Source organism: Vulpes lagopus, chromosome 13, assembly GCF_018345385.1.
Source record: "Vulpes lagopus strain Blue_001 chromosome 13, ASM1834538v1, whole genome shotgun sequence".
NCBI classification, from domain to species: Eukaryota; Metazoa; Chordata; class Mammalia; order Carnivora; family Canidae; genus Vulpes; species Vulpes lagopus.
In genome coordinates this window covers 22,553,035-22,570,385 of record NC_054836.1, presented here as the reverse complement: position 1 = coordinate 22,570,385, position 17,351 = coordinate 22,553,035, and the positions used below count along the sequence as shown (strand labels likewise).

Here is a 17,351-nt window from a genome sequence, read left to right as displayed (position 1 = left end):
AACAATCAATCATTCCAGTTCAATCATCATACAGTGAAGAATACTGTCAGCCCTAACAATGTATATAGAAATATTAACTAGTTTTAGTATCTACTCTAAAATGTAAATAGCCACTTAAAAATCACCAGATACTCTAAGGAAAGTCTGTAATACGAAAGAAAAAACCCCAACAAAGTCAAATTTAAAGCAACTTGGAAGAGATGATATAATGAGATGAAAACTAAGAAAACCCCAATTATTGATATCCTAAGAGATTAAAAAATGTCATGCCATTCTATTCATGAAATAAGATATTAGCTTTAAAAATTACGTGAACAAGAAGAACTCTACAACAAATTAAAATGTAAGAAAATAAAAAACCTGAACAGAAGAACAAAGGAAATCACCCCCACAGTGAGCAAAACAAAAAGATAAGGTGATGAAAAATAAGAAAGTTGATAACTAAAGATGAGTTTAGACGTGCAGATAAAAGAGGGGAGGAAATCAATAATCAAATATTTTTAGGAAGTTTCCAGATCTAAAGGATCCAATGATAGCTAACACTCTGAACAAAAACAGACCGACAAAGATATAGTATCTTGTAATTTCAGAACAATTTCACCTCAAATAAACCATCCTGCAAACCTGCAGAGAAAGAGGCAAAGAGACAAGAACTAGGTAGTTTTAGACTTTCACACAACACCGAGAGCTAGAAAACAAGGCAGAAAATCCTTCAAAACTCTGAGGAAAAATGATTTCCAACCTACAATTTTATACCCAGCTAAACTATCCGAGGAGTATAAGGGATGAGTACAGATATTTTAAAAACATGACAGACTTTGGTCAGATCAATATTCAGTGCATCATACTATATCTATTTTAAAGTGCCAGTAGTGCACTGACATAGAAATACTGAGCAAGCTGTTAAGAGATGCAGGTCTGGGGCACCTGGGTGGCTCAGTTGGTCGAGTGTACAACTCTTGGTTTCAGTTCAGGACATGATCTCAGGGTCTTGAGATTGAGCCCCACATCACATTCTGTGTTCTGCTTGGAGTCTGTTTGTGATTCTCTTTCTCCCTCTGCCCCTCCCCTTGCTTGCTCTCTCACTCTCTCAAATAAATAAAACTTTTTTAAAAAAGAGAGAGGGAGATGCAGGTGTGGAACCTGGGAAAACATCCACAGTTGGTCATCTGTATACTTGAATAACAAATTACAAATTAAAAATAACATTCAAATCCAAAATATTATCTAGCAAATAAAAACAGGTAATACAGTAATTATTCAATGCAAAAGAGACTCTTCTAAGTGATTTTTTAAAATAGGCTCCAAAGCAGGGCTTGAACTTATGACTCTGAGGTCAAGACCTGATCTGAGATCAAGAGTTGGACTCTTACCCAACTAAGTCACTCAGGCGCCCCTCTTCTAAGTGTTTTAAATTCACTTAGCCTTTCCACAAAACTATGCAGGCTAAGAGTTGTGTAAATACCTAATACTTTTGACAGTTTGCCACGTGACCTGATCTAAAAATATCAAAAGAGAAGTTAAGATTTTCTTAGCTCACAGACTTTTAAAAAAATATATTTTATTTATTTATTCATGAGAAACACACAGAGAAAGAGAGAGAAAGAGAGAGAGAGGCAGAATCACAGGCAGAGGGAGGTCAACTTTTAAACTAAGGAAATAATCTGGGCAGCCTGGCTGGCTCAGCGGTTTAGCACTGCCTTTGGCCCAGGGCATGATCCTGGGGACCCAGGATTGAGTCCCACGTCAGGCTCCATGCATGGAGCTTTCTTTTCCCTCTGCCTGTGTCTCTGCCTCTCTCTCTCTGTGTCTCTCATTAATAAATAAATAAAATAAAAAAAATAAGGAAATAATCTTAGCAAGCTATATGAGAAGTATTTATAAACAGTGCCTGCACATAAACCCTCAAGAGTCTGCTAAATGAAAGATTCAGTCAAAAGTCAGAATCAATAAAAGGAAAAATTATACAAAGTACACCCATTGAATACAAAAATACAATGCTTTACAACTCCTAAAATGTCTTTAAAGAGTACATGACATGGGACCATGGTTAGAACAAAAGCAAAAAAAGAAAAAAAAAATGCGGAATTTTATTTGTTATTATATATCTATGCTTTAAAAACCAAAATCCTTAAAAAAAAAAAAAAAAAAAAAAGAAAAGAAAAAGAAAAAGCCAAAATGTTAATTTCTCATTTCTAATTTTAATTCTAACTTCTAATATCAGTGCTGGAATTAGGGATAACTAAGAATATTTTTCTTTCCATCTATTTCCAAGTGAAGTTTATTTTTTTTCCAAGGGAAGTTTAATGAATATATATTACTTGAGCAGCTCTCAAAAGTTGTACTCTCAAGATCCCTTTAAATTCTTAATTTAGTGTGATAAACATTAGCTGGCTTGAAATAAAAGGGCAAAGCATCTATCTCTTTATTCTTCTCCTAACACCCCAAATCTGATTATATCTCCACATATATTTTATCCCTTCATAAAGACATTTTTCTATAGTCATTCCTTGATCATTCTTCCCTAGGCTCAGGTCTTTTTACTTTTCCTTGGTAACAACTTCACAGAGGCTTCACACAGCAGTCTTGTTAAAAACACATAATACATTCCAATGCCACAGGATCAAATACATACTGCTTACTTGATACGTAAGACTGGCTCCAGCTTATCTTCTTGCTCTCTTCTGTCTCATAACTCTTTATCTGCAAAGACCATTCAGCCATCCTCCCAAGTCTGCCACGATCTTTCATATGGATGATTTTGGCTATTCTATTCTTTTTGCTTGGTGTGCCATCCTCGATTTTGTCTACTGGATAGGTGCATAATTCTTTCAAGGTTACTTAGTTTCAGAACTTTCCATGACCACTCTTCCCTATTGCCCATGGTCAAATTACCTGCTCTCTTTTGAATGTTTCTTCATTCTTTTATTCACACCCCCTACTGTGTATACATCATACTGCATAATATTAAGTATGTGCATCTGTTTCCCACTAGACTATAAGCTCCTCAGGAAAAGTGGTTATGGCTCTTATCTCTACATCTCCAGCACCTAACACACAGACTGGCTTATAAAATGCGTTCAAATGTTTGTTTTACTAAACGGAGGGATACAGTTGAAATGATTTTTGTAACCAGATTTATATTTATATCACTTAATTTACTAAATACAAAAATCACATATGGTTCCACCATTTGAAGCTTTACACTTCTTTAACCCAAAGGCATAAAATAGATATATAATGTGAACTACATATTATTTCCTTTGATGTATATTCAACTCATATGAACTATAATAGAAGTACATGTTAATTCTGAGACAGACTCTAAAAGTATTTTCTATTACTAATTTATTAAGCTGATCAAATTAAGACATAGTTGTCACCTAACGACCCTGCATTATGGTTACAAAACCTTAGCATTAGAAAGACCATGGAATTTTATGAATCCTAAAGAAGTATGTAGGATAAGAAACAAATTAATAAACCTTCCAAAAATTATGTAACAGTTCACCACCAAGTCAAAATCAAGTTGTATTGTCTTGAGCTGTAATTCTATTTTCAAAAATATTCCCACAATTTCAGATTCAGAAAATCAAAAGTGAGGGTATCTTTTGTTACTACCCCATGAAAACATAAGTATTTTTTGCATCCTCAACAGAAATTAGAGAAGATATAGATAAATGGAAAAACATCCCACGTTCATAGACTGGAAGAATATTATTAAGACATCAATACTACCCAAAGTGGTCTACAAATTCAATGCAATCTCTACCAAAGTCTAACAATGTTTTTTTGCAGAAACAGATATATCCATCATAAAATTCATATGGTATGTCAAGGGACCCCCAAAGAACCTAAAAAAAAAAAAATCTTGAAAAAGAGCAATGAAACCAGAGAACTCATGGTTCCTAATTTTAAAACTTACTACAAAAGCTACAGTCACAGTGGCACTGGCATAAAGATTGACAAATAGACCAATGGAATAGAGAGCCCAAAAATAAACCCATGAATTTATGGTCAAAAGATTTTCAACAAATGGGCTGTGTCCATTAAATGAGCAGAAGACAACCTTTTGAAAAAAGTTTTGGGAAAACAGGATATCTGCACCCTACAGAATGAAACTGCACCATACAGAATGAAACTGGACCTTTACCTAACATCATATACAGACATCAACTCAAAGACCTTAACATAAGACCTAAAACTATAAAACTCTTAGAAGAAAACAGAAGACAAAAGCTTCCTGATATTGGAATTGGGAATAATTTACTGGATAGGACATCAAAGGTACATGCAACAAAAGAGAATTAATCAAATTGGACTCCATTAAAAATTTATATATAAAAAGACACTATCAACAAAATAAAAAGGCAATCCACAGAATGTAAGAAGTATCTGCAAGTCATCTAATAAAGGATTAAAAGTCCAGAATATATAGAGAACTCCTAAAACTTAACAAAATCAATAAAATGGGCAAAGGACTTGAAAAGACATTTCTCCAAACAAGATATACAACTGGCTGATAAGCATGAGCATGTTGAGGATGAAAAGACGTTCAACATTACTGATCATCAGGGAAATGCTAATCAAAACTACAATGAGATACCAGCTCACATCTGTTAGGATGGCCACTATCAGAATAACAAGTGTTGGTAAGGATGTGGAGAAATGCAAACACTTGTCCACTATAATGTAAAGTATGCAAGGAAGTAAAATGTACAGCCACTGTGAAAAATAGTATAGTAGTTCCACCAAAATAAATAAATAAATAAATAAATAAATAAATAAATAAATAAATAAATAAATAAAGATTTAGAATTACCATAAGATCTAGTACTTTCACTTCAGGGCATATGATCAAAAGAATTGGAAGTAGGGTCTCAAAGAGATATCCGTATACCCATATTTATAGCAGCATTATTTACAATAGCTAAAATGTGGAAGTAATCCAAGTGTCCATGAATGGATAAGCAAAATGTACTTTGTGCATTACAATGGAATATTATTCAGCCTTTAAAAGAAAGAAAATTTTGACCTATACTATAACATGAACAAACTCTGACACTATTATGCTAAATGAAATAAGCCAGTCACAAAAAAGACAAATACTATATAATTCCATTTCTTAAAAAAATTATTATTGGAGTTCAATTTGCCAACATATAGCATAACACCCAGTGCTCATCCCGCCAAGTCCCCCATCAGTGTCCATCACCCAGTCATCCCAACACCCTGCCCACCCCCTTTCCACTACCCGTTGTTCATTTTCCAGTTAGGTGTCTCTCATGTTTTGTCACCCTCACTGATATTTTCACTCATTTTCTCTCCTTTCCCTTTATTCCCTTTCACTAATTTTTATAATCCCCAAATGAATGAGACTATATAATGTTTGTCCTTTTCCGATTGTATATAATTCCATTTACAGGAGACACTCAGTTAAAACCATAGTGACAGAAAGGAGAATGGTGGTTGCCAGAGACTGGGGGAGAAGGGGAATGGGAAACTATCGTTTAATGGGCATAGATTTTAGTTTTGCAAGATGAAAAGAGTTCTGGAGATAGATAGTGGTAACGGTTGCACAACAATATAAATGTACTTAATACCACTGAAATGTACACTTAAAAATGATTAAAATGGTAAATTTTATGTGCATTTTACAATAAACATTGGAAAAAGATAACAATGTTGATTTTCTCTAATTAATCTATATATGTAATGTCATCCAAAATAAAATACAAGAGTTTATTTTTTGTTATTTTTTTTAATACAAGAAGATTTTGAAAAGTTAAATAACTCAGTAAAAAGCAATCAAAAAGATCTGTAAAAATAAGTATGTGAGTATACCTGGGAAATTCTGGAAAGGAGTATGGGGATAGATGAAGCCTAATGGACCCACTTAAAATTCAAGATTTTAAAAAATTAAATAATGTGGTAAAAAATTATTTTTTGGGGCAGCCCGGGTGGCTCAGTTTAGCACCGCCTTCAGCCCAGGGTGTGATCCTGGAGACCCAGGATCGATTCCCACATCAGGCTCCCTGCATAGAGCCTGCTTCTCCCTCTGCCTGTGTCTCTGCCTCTCTTTCTGTGTCTCTCATGAATAAATAAATAAAATCTTAAAAAATCCCGAAAGGAGCATTGTGGGCTGGAGGGTAGATCAAGCCTACCAGAGATTAAAATATATTACCTACAATAAATAGTGGTGTACTAATTAGAATAATTTGATATGTAGGGTGAACAGGCACATCAATTTATCTATGAATCAGTTTTAAAAAACCCACTTCTAATGCTTTTAATTAATACTGTATATTTACTGCTGACAAATTTTCTTTCTCTACAACCACGCCGTTAGAACTAAGCTACCTTAAAAGCGTATCAGTGAGATCGAAACATTCCATTCTTGCATGGGTGGTGGATCATTCATCAAACAGCAGCAGCCTTAATTTCCAAGTCAAAGTTTCATATAGGGCTTCCCAGACACAACATTCCACATTTATCTTAACTGTGTAGGCTCTAAGGAAATAGGACCTTGGGCTTGCTTCTCAGCCCAGGCTTGATGTTAATTAACCCCTGACACACAGCCTTGCTATACTTCAAACCTATCAAATATTGTTTCGTTTAAATTTTGTCTAAACTCCACGTTTATCCAAAATCCTGTAATAAACCTGTCCTTTCTTTATTTAGTAAAATGCTGGCAGTTCCTCTGGTGTGTGGTCTCCCTCACAGCAGCAAGTTAATTAATCTTTGTCAGCCTAAAGATATATATATATATATCTCCCTGGTGGTCTTTGCCAGACTGAAATAAAGAGTCTTATTAAAAAAACAAATACATGGTAAAAACAAACAAAAAACACAATTTAAAAAACAACAAATACATATGGAAATACATAATATATATAGCATTTCAAATCAAGAAATAAATGGTTTATTCAAGTACTGATACTGATAATCTTTTGGGAAAAAGATAAAAATCAGCCAAGTGGATCCCTTTCTCTTTCAAATTCAAAAGTCTCTAAGATTTCAATATTAAAAAAAATGAAATTATAGGGGTGCCTGGGTGGCTCAGTCAGCTAAGTGCCTGTATTTGGCTCAGGTCATGATCCCAGGGTCATAGGATCCAGCCCTGAGTCAGATTCTGCTCAGCAAGGAGTCTGCTTTTCTCTCTACCCCTCCCTGCCCTGCTCGTGTTCTCTCTCTCTCCCCCAAATAAATAAAATCTTTATAGAAGAATGAAATTATAACAACACTAGAAGAAAATAACATTTTCTTCTTTTTACATTTTTATAACACGAGCTGAGATCTCAAAACTCAGAAGCTATGACTTAGGAAAATTGTATGAAATTATTCATCAGTTAAACTTCGGGCAGTGAAACTGCTGGTTCAAAGATGTTTCTGTATAAAATGTTTAAAAAAACCTATACAGCAAAAAATGCCAAAAGGTAGCATAATGAAAAAGACAAAAGATCAATCTCATATACAAACAGATAAAAAAATAAAGGATTTGAAGAAGACGAAAATACAATGGTCAAGGATGTTCAAATTTCACTTAAGGAAATTCAAATGCAGAGACTTTTTAAAAACTGTATATACTAGCAAAAAATGTTTAGTAACATCCAGTAATGACATGGAAGAGAAAACTAGCAGTCATGCATTCTTTCTCACAATATACATTTAGTGACTTTTGGAAGGGCAATTTGGCAATACATTTTAAAATTTTTAAATGAGTATGACCTGACCCTCATTTCATCATCAAAAATTTGTCCTATGGACACACAGAAGTCTGCAAAGATATTCACAGCTGCCATCGCTGTAAGATGTTTGCTTGTTGATAAGGAACTAGTTAAATAAACAAACACTGTACATCCATACCAAAGAATACTCTGCAGCTGTCAAAACAATAATCTATATGTGCTAATACAGAAAATCTTTACACATTTGGCATATTATGACTTTCTGCTAGCATGTTGTAGTGGTACTTTTTAAATCAGAGAAATGTAGAGAAAACAAATGAAAAAAACCTAAACTGAAACCATATATTAAAAAAATGTATACACAGCAAAAAGAGTACATTTTCTTTCCCATCTCTCTGTGTATCTTTGCAAAAAAAGTAGTGTCTGTAGCAGCATATATGTATTTGCATCTTTTACTTTACATCAAAGAGATGATTCTGTATGTTAGTCTCCAGTTTGCTCTTTTATTTTCTTCCATAACACAACTTCATTCATTAAAACGTGTAAGAAAAAATATTTATTTTTTAAGACAAAGTACTACAGTCTGTATTGTATAATCACATTTGGCTTTTTAAATGCTTCTGTATATATACCTCTGGAAAGATGTATATAGAGATCTATAACAAAGACTATCTCTGGGAACTAAGACTAGATGGCATGAGTAAGAAGAGTTTTTGTTTTATAACCTTTTAATGTTTTAATCAAGGACATATATATTACTTTTTTTTTTTACAAAGATTAAGATAGGCGACTTTATTTATAGAGATGATGTAACAAAAACAAAGTACACTAACATCCCCACATTTGTTACACAAGAGGATCTCTTGATCCTTTTCAGACTTCCTGAAGTTTGACTTACATATATACTGAATGTTTCTACCTTGACCATAGGCATCTTAAATTCAACATAGCCAAAAGTGACTCATTTACCTTCCTTCCTTAATTCCCTTGCTACCTGCTTATCTTAACTAAAATTACTGGAGATCACCTACATTATTCACCAATGGGTTCCTATTTCACTAGGAGCCATCTGTTTATCTTAACTAGAAATCAGTGTCTCTAATTCTTAACATTCCCCTTATTCCTACCCCATATCCAATTACCAAATCTTGTCAATTTTATTTCCTAAATGTTTTTTTAATCCATCCTCTCCTCTCCATTTCTACTATTTCAGACCCTCCTCTCTTCCCTAAGCAACTACAATAATTAATCTGTCTCCCTCACTCAAACGTTCTCTCTCAACTTATTCCCATTCTCTTACCAGAATGACCTATCTAAAAGGAAAAGCTGACCAAATCACTCCATGAATCCTCCATAGAGTCTACTGCCTAAAAGACAAAATCTAAGCACCTTTAACATGATATATATATATAGGTTCTCCTTGATCTAGTTAGACTCTGTCCAAGTTTCCAGCCTCATATTTCAATACTCCATGCCCTAGTATTTACTCTTCAGCAATCCTGAACTATCTACAGTTTACTAAACATCCCTGCTGCAGTGGGCTCCTCTATTCCTACTGTCTTCTCTGTCTATACGACACTATCTTCCCTCCACCATCTATGCTTTAACCTCTGTAACCCCCATTAAGCCAGTGACATCTTGAGCTGGAGAATTCTCTCTTGTGGTTGGCTGTCCTGTTCACTGTAAGATGTTTAGTAGCACCTGTGGCCTCTACTCACTAGATACCAGCTGCACTCCTAGTTGTGACAACCAAAAATGTCTCTAGACACTGCCAAATGTCTCCTAAGGAACAAAATCAGCTCCAGTTAAGAACTAGTCCACTAACCTGCTAGAACCTAGTCTATCACATTTACATATCTCAGGAAGAATATACACAGAATTGTAACACCAGTTGCCTCTGAGGAAGGCAAATGGGTGACTGAAGTAACTAGAGTAAGAGGGGAAAAAAGCCCTTTTCACTAGTCTTTTATGTTTCTGATCACCTTCTTTTCTCCCTTCTCCTCTCCCTCTCTTTCTCTCCCAACTACTATAACTGACTCCCAATCAACTCTTCCCTTTACATCCTTCTTTCTTCATTTTTTTAAAGATTTTATTTATTTATTCACGAGAGACACAGAGAGAGAAGCAGAGACACAGGCAGAGGGAGAAGCAGGCTCCATGCAGGACTTGATCCTGGGACTCCCAGATCACACCCTGAGCCAGTGATCCTTTTAAAAAGATTGTAAACTCACTCAAGATCTTCCAGTGTCTTCCCAATCTCACTCAGAGACAAAGCAAAAGCCTTAAGATGAACCTCAATGGTCTGCCATCCTAATTCTACACTTCTTCTTCTGATCTTTCTTCCTAGTACTTGGTTTTTATAGGTCAAAAAGGAAAAGAAATTTCATACATTGAATCTGTTAACGTTTCCCTTACTGTATTCTTTCTTGACTCCTTGCTGTTTCTCAAACATGTGAAGGCCTTTGCACCTGCTGTTCTCTGTTGGGAACACAACTCACCTACATACTCACATGGCTTACTCCTCAACTCCTTCAGGCCTTTACTTCTCAAGGGGTCTTCCCTGGTCGCCTTATTCTTACCCACAACACCTATTAACATCTAATACATCACATATTATTTCTTCATCTTGTTTATTGTCTCTTTTCTCCATTTTGTTTGTTGGTTCTCAAACCTGAGTCTGCATCAGAATCACCTGAAAGTCTTTTTTTAAAAGTTTCTGAATCAAGAGGTCTGGGGCTTGATATAAAAATAGCCTGAAAATGTGGATTGCTAACAAGTTCCCAGATGATGCTGATACTGCAGATCCAGGAACCACATTTTGTGAACCAACGTTTTAGAACATAAGCTCCTCCAGGACAGAGATTTTTGTCTGCCTGTTTGCTTTCTCTCTGCAACCCAGTTTGGAGTTAAGCACTGAGATAAGTAAATGACAAGGAAATTTGCATGTCCCCTACACTGTTGCCACCACACCCTCTGATTTGGTCTGCCACATGGTGCTAAAAATTTGCTGAACACTGTAGAAGATAAATTATGTGACTGTGGTGGGTTGTGTCCCCCCACCCAACCCCAGTACTTATAAGTGGGGCTTTGTTAGGAAATAGAGTCTTTGCAGATGTAATCAAGTTAAGATGAAGTCATTGTGGTACACCCTAACCCAATATAACGGGTGTCCTTATAAAGAAGGGAGAATGCCATATGAAAAGACAGAAAGAATGGAGTGGATGGAGTGATATAGCTGCAAGTCTACCAGTGACATGAGAAGCTAAGAGACACGAACAGATTCTCCCCTAGAACCTAGACACCATGGCCCTGACAACATCCTGATTTCAGAATTCTAGCCTCCAGAACTGAGATTATAAATTTCTGTGTTTTAAATCACCCAGTTTGCTACACTTTGTTATGGTAGCCCTCGGAAACCAATATAAGGACCAAGAATACAAATAACCACACCAAGCCATACATGATTTCAAATTCTGGCTCTTCTCTTATTTCCATCAGTTTAAGTGTTTTAATACACGGCCTTAGTTGTAAATTGATCAGGTTTCCCATCTCAAAATCTCTCCCACTTAACATCGCCTCTCCTGCCTTCAATGTGCAAGATAGCTCATACTAGAGGTTCTAGATAATTTGAGGTTTTTTTGTTTGTTTCTCCTACCTTCTTTTGTACTTCTCTATTTCACATCTTTTTTTTTTTTTCCTCTCCCTCCAAAGGACATTTCTTATTTTCACATATTATACATTTTGGTATGTATTTTCCCCTTGGCCATTTGAATTGGTTGCAAAGTGAACCTTTAAGTACACATTAGATATGCATTTAGATTTAAAATAAAATGCTATCTTCTCTTTTACAGAACAGTTCTCCATTTTTTTCTTCTCTTTCTTCCTTCTTGTAAAAGAATGACCTTATTTCTAATGAATTTTGGGTAAAAAAAATTTTGTCAAACTTTTCTTTCCATCTCATTATAGTTTTGTACACTAGTGTCTTTATTCAAATCTCAACAAATCTCCTAAAAGTAACATGGTGGTATTGTGAAACTTAAAATTTTAAATGTATCTGAAATTAATTTCATCAAGCTGTCCCTTTTCCATTTAATTTTTACAGCTGCAATGTCACAAGAATTCTGATCAATAATTTCATCACACAGACTCTATTTTAAATTACCATGACTTACAAAGTTTATAAGCTATAAAATGCAATTTTTTTCTTAGCACACATCAATATACAAACAGTAAATAGCATACGCCTAAATGACACAGTTTTGTGTTTCTATGAGTGAAAATTAATCCATTGTATGTACTACTAAATAAGAATGTGGTAAAATTCGAAGAATTTCTGGATATTAAATTTATTCAGAAATATAGACTAGTATGACTTAAGCCAAAAAAAAGCATATCTATTTTTAAATGGGTATTAAGCACAAAGTAGTTTTAAAATGCTGAAGCCTAAATCAAAAGATACAGAAAAACACAAATCACAGGCAAATTTAAGAGAGATACTTAATAGTTCTCCACTAGTACTGAAAAACCATGCTTCTTATGAAGAATTTTAAATGAGTCATACTTTCCTTACTAAATCACTGTTCTACTTAACATATGGTGAAGAGTTAACTGTTTGGTAGTTTGAGACTTTATATTCACTTAAAAGTGCACATCAATACATACTAGGGCTAGTGAAAAATAAGTATAGTTTACTATACACAATACTTAGAACACAGAACATCATGTGTATAAGGTTCACTTGACATTTATCTGCTAAGGGTATGGAAAGCTGTCTAAATCTCTCTCAAAAAGTCTGGTCCCCGCTACCTAAATCAACACCAGAATGAAACAAATTGAAATCTGCACAACTTTTTCCTGGCATCCAGGCCGAGCTGTCTACATTCTGTGCCTAACTTTCAGTAAATGAACATATTTCTGTCCCAATTACATTGGCCTAATTATTCACCTTAATGCGTTAAAAGTTCTACCTTTATAACTCTAATTCATAGCGAAGTCAATTCACGGTTAGCCTAAGAGTTTCCAATCTGAAAAGCGTTAAAAAGATCTGTTTACAAGACCCACGGAACGAATTTAGAGAACTAGATTATAAATCCAATCAACTCCTCCAAAGCACGTGGTGCTTTCTTATTTTTTTTTTTTTTAATCTTAAAAAGCAAGAGAGTAGGAGCTAGGGAAGAATCAATCCCCGTTCCCAAATTACGTTCCTCTTTTAAGAGCATACAATTTCCCTCCAAATTCAAAACTGTGCGGCCACCCTGTCAGCACCTACTACTCCTGTCACGCTAGCGCGGAGCGGGGGGAGAGAAAACTCCCTTCCTCCTTCTCCAATGCAGCAAGTGAGTCCAACGCACCTGGCTCTGCTCGGTCGGCCAGAGGCAGTGAAATTAAAAAAAAAAAAAAAAAAAAAATTCAGCCACGGACAAACCTGATGATCCAAGAAAGCCCCGAGGAAGTCCCCCGGCACCTGTGGAAGACGCCCACTCTTCCGGCACTCGGGCTGCCCCACACCTGAGCGCTGCGGCTGACCCTCAGGTCTCGCCGGACGCACGGGTCAGAGGGGGGCGGGGAGGAGGGCCCCGCGGGCAGGACCCGCGAGCGGTCCGGCCGCCACCCGGGCGCAGCCTGGCGCCTCACTGCTGCCGCCCGACGGCAGGCAGCGCGCGAAGAGGAGGTGAGGGGCGCCAGCCGGCGGAAAGGAAGAAGCCACCACGGAGAGGAGGCTCCTCGTCCACAAAATAGCGGCCCGGTGAGCAGGCGGCCCCCATGGCAGTCGCAGAGGCGCCGGGAGCAGGAAGTACCCCACGCCTCCCTCAGGAGCCCGCAAGTCCCCAGCCGCGGCGGCGACCCCCCGAGACACCTGTTTGGCGGCGCCCGGGTCTGCTTCCACCCGCTGCGCGCCCCCAGCGCACGCTCCGGGCGGGGAGCGCGAGGGGAGCCGAGACCTTGGACCCGCAGCTGAGGGCGCCTCCGCCGGCCGTACCTGACATCAGCCGCGGCTCCCTCACGCCCCTCCTGGGGGGCGGAGAGGGGGACGACTCGAGACCGGCAGCCTCAGCTCCTCCCGGCACCCGCAGAAGTGGCTCGTGGCCGCTAGCGGGGGCCGCCCGCTGCCGCCCAGATTATTCCCTGGCGGCGGCGGCGGCGGCGGCGGCGGCGGCGGCGGCGGCGGCCGAGGCGGGCCCAGCTCGCCCTCCGTCCCGCCCGCTCGCTCCGCCCCTCCCCGCAGCGCGTCCAGGCCGAGGCCCGCCGACGGCGCAGCCGCCACCCTGGGGTCTCCTAGAGCTGACGTCTCCGCCGCCGCACCAGCCCCGGGGAAGGGCGGGGCGAGAGGAGGCCGGTGGGGGCGGGGCCGTGGCGACGTGCGGGCGCGGGGATTGGCCGCCGAGCTCACGCCCCGCCCTTCTGCGAAGGGGTCTGGGAAGTCGGGTCTTGCACGAGCGGTAGTCGCAGGCGCTTGCGGCGCGGCGCTGCCGGCCTTTTCCTTCCTGCTTTTGCGGTGGCGGTTTTGCGCTGGCTTCCGGACCTGAGAGACACGAAAGCAGGGAAACTGCAGTGACTGAGGCTGGAGGTTCCTGAGGGACCTCTGGGTGAGGAACAGGCTCTAACCCTGGCCCGCCTACTCCATTTTCTCCTGTGCCCCGCTCCCCCACCCCCCAGGTATCTCTGGCCTTACTGAAAGGAGATGCAGGCAGGTGAGGTGTGCAAACGGCAGCTGCGTGACCAGACGCCTGAACCTGAAAGGGGTGGAAACATGGTGCTACCACTAAACCTGTGTGCACGTGGTTGGGTTCTCCCATTCCTTCGGTGCCGTCAGGCAAGTCCAGAGCGGCCTGGGGGCCTTCTAAAACTCGTCTTCCTTTTATCCGGCGAAAGGACTTTGAATCAGAAAGTGGTTTTTGGATCATAGAAAGGAGCCCGTGAGCCATTGAGGCAACCCCACAACAGTCAGGAAGTGGGAATAAGGTCTTGGCTTTCACCATCATCGGCAAGGCCTTAGCTTGAGGATGCTTCTTTTATTTTTATTTATTTATTTTAAAAAGATTTTATTTATTCATGAGAGACACAGGGCAGAGGGAGAAGCAGGCTCCATGCAGGGAGCTCCATGTGGGACTTGATCCCAGGACTCCAGAACCATGCCCTGGGCTGAAGGCAGGAGCTTCACCGCTAAGCCACCCAGGGATCCCTCGTCCTGCTTCTTTTAAAAGCCCTTCTTAGTCCGTTTTTTTTGTTTTTGTTTCTGTTTTTGTTTTAATGCCTTTCAGCATAACCTTTAGGAGCTTGGGCTCTGGGCTGGAATCTCGGTCTCTCCACCTATTAGCTGTGCAACGTTGGCAAGTTACTTAACACGCCTCGGAGAGATAACAATGAATATAAGTTATTGTTATTCTTTTTCCCTTAATTTGTTTAGATTCAGCTCTAGTGTAGTTTGCCATGATATGCCACTAACAGATCCAAGAGAATCTACCAAAAGAATTTAAGTGCATCTAGTGATCCTTAAACCTTTTATCCTGGGTGGGTTCAGTTGATTTAGCATCTGCCTTGGCTCAGGTCCTGATCCCGGGGTCCTGGGGATCCAGCCTGGAATGGAACAACATGCTGGGGGGGCGGGGGGGGGGCTGCTTCTCTTTCCGGCCCTCCCCCCCACTCGTGCTTTCTGTCTCTCTCAAGTAAATAAATAAAAGTCTTAAAAAAATTTTTGTATACACCTTTTATTTTTCAGATGAGGAAACTGAGGTCAGAAAGATAAATTGATAGGCCCAAGCTAGAAGTGCAAGTATCCTGATGTTCAGGTTAGTGCTCTTCTCCTGGCGCATGCCTCTAGACTTCTCTCCTTGTATCCTTACCTGTATCCTCTTCCCTTTCCTCCAACTTGTGTATAGTGAATTGCCCAGCCTCATCCCCTTCTCTTCCACAACCCACTGTAAAACAGGAAAAGGAGACCCTGCCAGAGATCACAATGTTCCAAATAGAAAGCAAAACAAATATAAACTCAAGGTTCTTTACCTCATTTTAATCTTACGGAAATTTTTAATGAGTAAGGAACAACTTTGCTTTTTCCATTGAGCAAAGATAAGAAATCCTTCCAAAGATAAGCTGAGACAGCATGACTCAGAAAATTACTGGCAGGAAACAATATTGATAGGAACAAAACCAGATCAAGTAAGCCCCTCCCACCCTTTGGGTATTTGAAAATAGCTGTTTTTTTCATGAAAAGAATACATAGTTATTCAAACAAATGCAAAAAAAAATTATCCAAATCCCATAATCCACAGATAACGATTTATAAAAGTGTATGCTGCATTCTTTCAGATATAAAAAATAACACATAAAGACATGTAAATACAATATTTCATAAAGTGGATTTTAATATGTATATATTTCATTTCTCACTGAACAGTATATCATAATTAATATCATTTTTTAAAGATACATGGATGTACTATCATTTATATAACCAGTATTCTATTGCTATTTGGTTTTTTTTTCCCCGAATTTTAATATAATAAACAACTCTGATGAACTTTATGCACATACTTTTGCACAACTATATGATTATCTACTTGGATAGTCTCCTAGAAGTGACATTAATGTCAGCCAATTCTTCAATGTTATCAACTAGAAAAAAGAAAGTTGTGATTACTTTGAAAAATATACTTTATATATGGTACTCAAAATGACTAGATTCTCCCGTTTGAAACACAGATAAATCTTGGACAGTATATTTGTCTGGTGTGGTGTTTCAGTAATGTGTGTCAAAACTTGTTGAAACAGAATATTGTGTGTTGAGGCTTCTTGGAAGCAGGGTGGTACACACTGCTAGCTGTTTAAACCAAAATCCTTTCTTCCTTACTAGCAGAACTCTGATTTTTTTTCAGGGTGACAGTGTAGTCTAGTTAAACATATTTACTTCTCCAGATTTCTGTAAGCCATGGCTGGCTGTGTGACTGATCAATAAAATGAAAATGGGTATTTTTAGGAGAGGCTCAAAGCTTTATGGAAGAAATGTCCTTTTAGCCATTAGACCTGTACCCATTTTTTTTTTTTTTCACCTGGAACAGTGCATGATGCTAGAAGTGGAGCAGTCATATTTCAACCATAATAACCAAAGACCAACAAATATTAATAGCGTAGGAAGCCAGAGGTGCCAGGGTTTGTGATTGCTCTGGAAGGCCAGCTAATTGGCTCCGGACCATCCATTTCTGGATTTATTGTTCTGTAAGGGAGAATAAATCCCTCCTATTTAAGGTTTTGTTACTTGGGTTTTCTGTCATAAGCAATGAATGCAACTCCTAATAACACAGCAAGATAGGACAAGCCAGCATTTACTTAGCGTTGTATGTAGAATTTTTTAATAGAATAAAATGAAAATGGGGACACAAAATGGAAACAACCACGAAAAAACACTCTCTAATACACTTGGTTTCCCTTTAATTACCCAAATGTAAAAAAAAAAAAAAAAAAAATTATCCAAATGTTACAATGAGATTAACAAATCATTTTGTAATAATTAGATTAAATTCTGTATATAAAATTACAGTCACTGATATAGTGGTTTTAAAATATGTCCACAAGTTCTTTGATGTTTCTTCCCTCAAACAGTGGGACTTAATCCCTCTTACCTTGAGTCTGGACTGTGTTTAGTGACTTGTTCTCATGAATAAG

The 17,351-nt window shown here is 38.5% G+C and overlaps 2 protein-coding genes across 18 annotated transcripts in view; one reads left to right on the top strand and one right to left on the bottom strand.

Moving 5' to 3' along the window:
* The window catches only part of C1GALT1 (core 1 synthase, glycoprotein-N-acetylgalactosamine 3-beta-galactosyltransferase 1), a 40,149-nt gene extending 26,212 nt beyond the window's left edge, over positions 1-13,937 (bottom strand). For 2 of the 5 annotated variants that reach the window (XM_041727295.1, XM_041727294.1), the window contains exon 1: positions 13,669-13,937. Coding sequence is in view for 1 of the 5 variants with exons in the window: in XM_041727294.1 (XP_041583228.1) it covers positions 13,669-13,675 (7 nt within the window). In the remaining 4 variants the exon portion in view is untranslated. Of the gene's footprint in view, positions 1-13,113; positions 13,244-13,545; positions 13,575-13,668 lie in introns of those variants that run through there. The other 3 variants (XM_041727297.1, XM_041727296.1, XM_041727298.1) reach the window with 3 other exon arrangements.
* The window catches only part of ASNS (asparagine synthetase (glutamine-hydrolyzing)), a 146,340-nt gene continuing 142,329 nt past the window's right edge, over positions 13,341-17,351 (top strand). For 12 of the 13 annotated variants that reach the window (XM_041727285.1, XM_041727280.1, XM_041727283.1 and 9 more), the window contains exons 1-2: positions 14,098-14,275; positions 15,409-15,478. The gene's annotated coding sequence lies outside the window, so the exon portion shown is untranslated. Of the gene's footprint in view, positions 13,435-14,097; positions 14,276-15,408; positions 15,479-17,351 lie in introns of those variants that run through there. The other variant, XM_041727292.1, reaches the window with a different exon arrangement.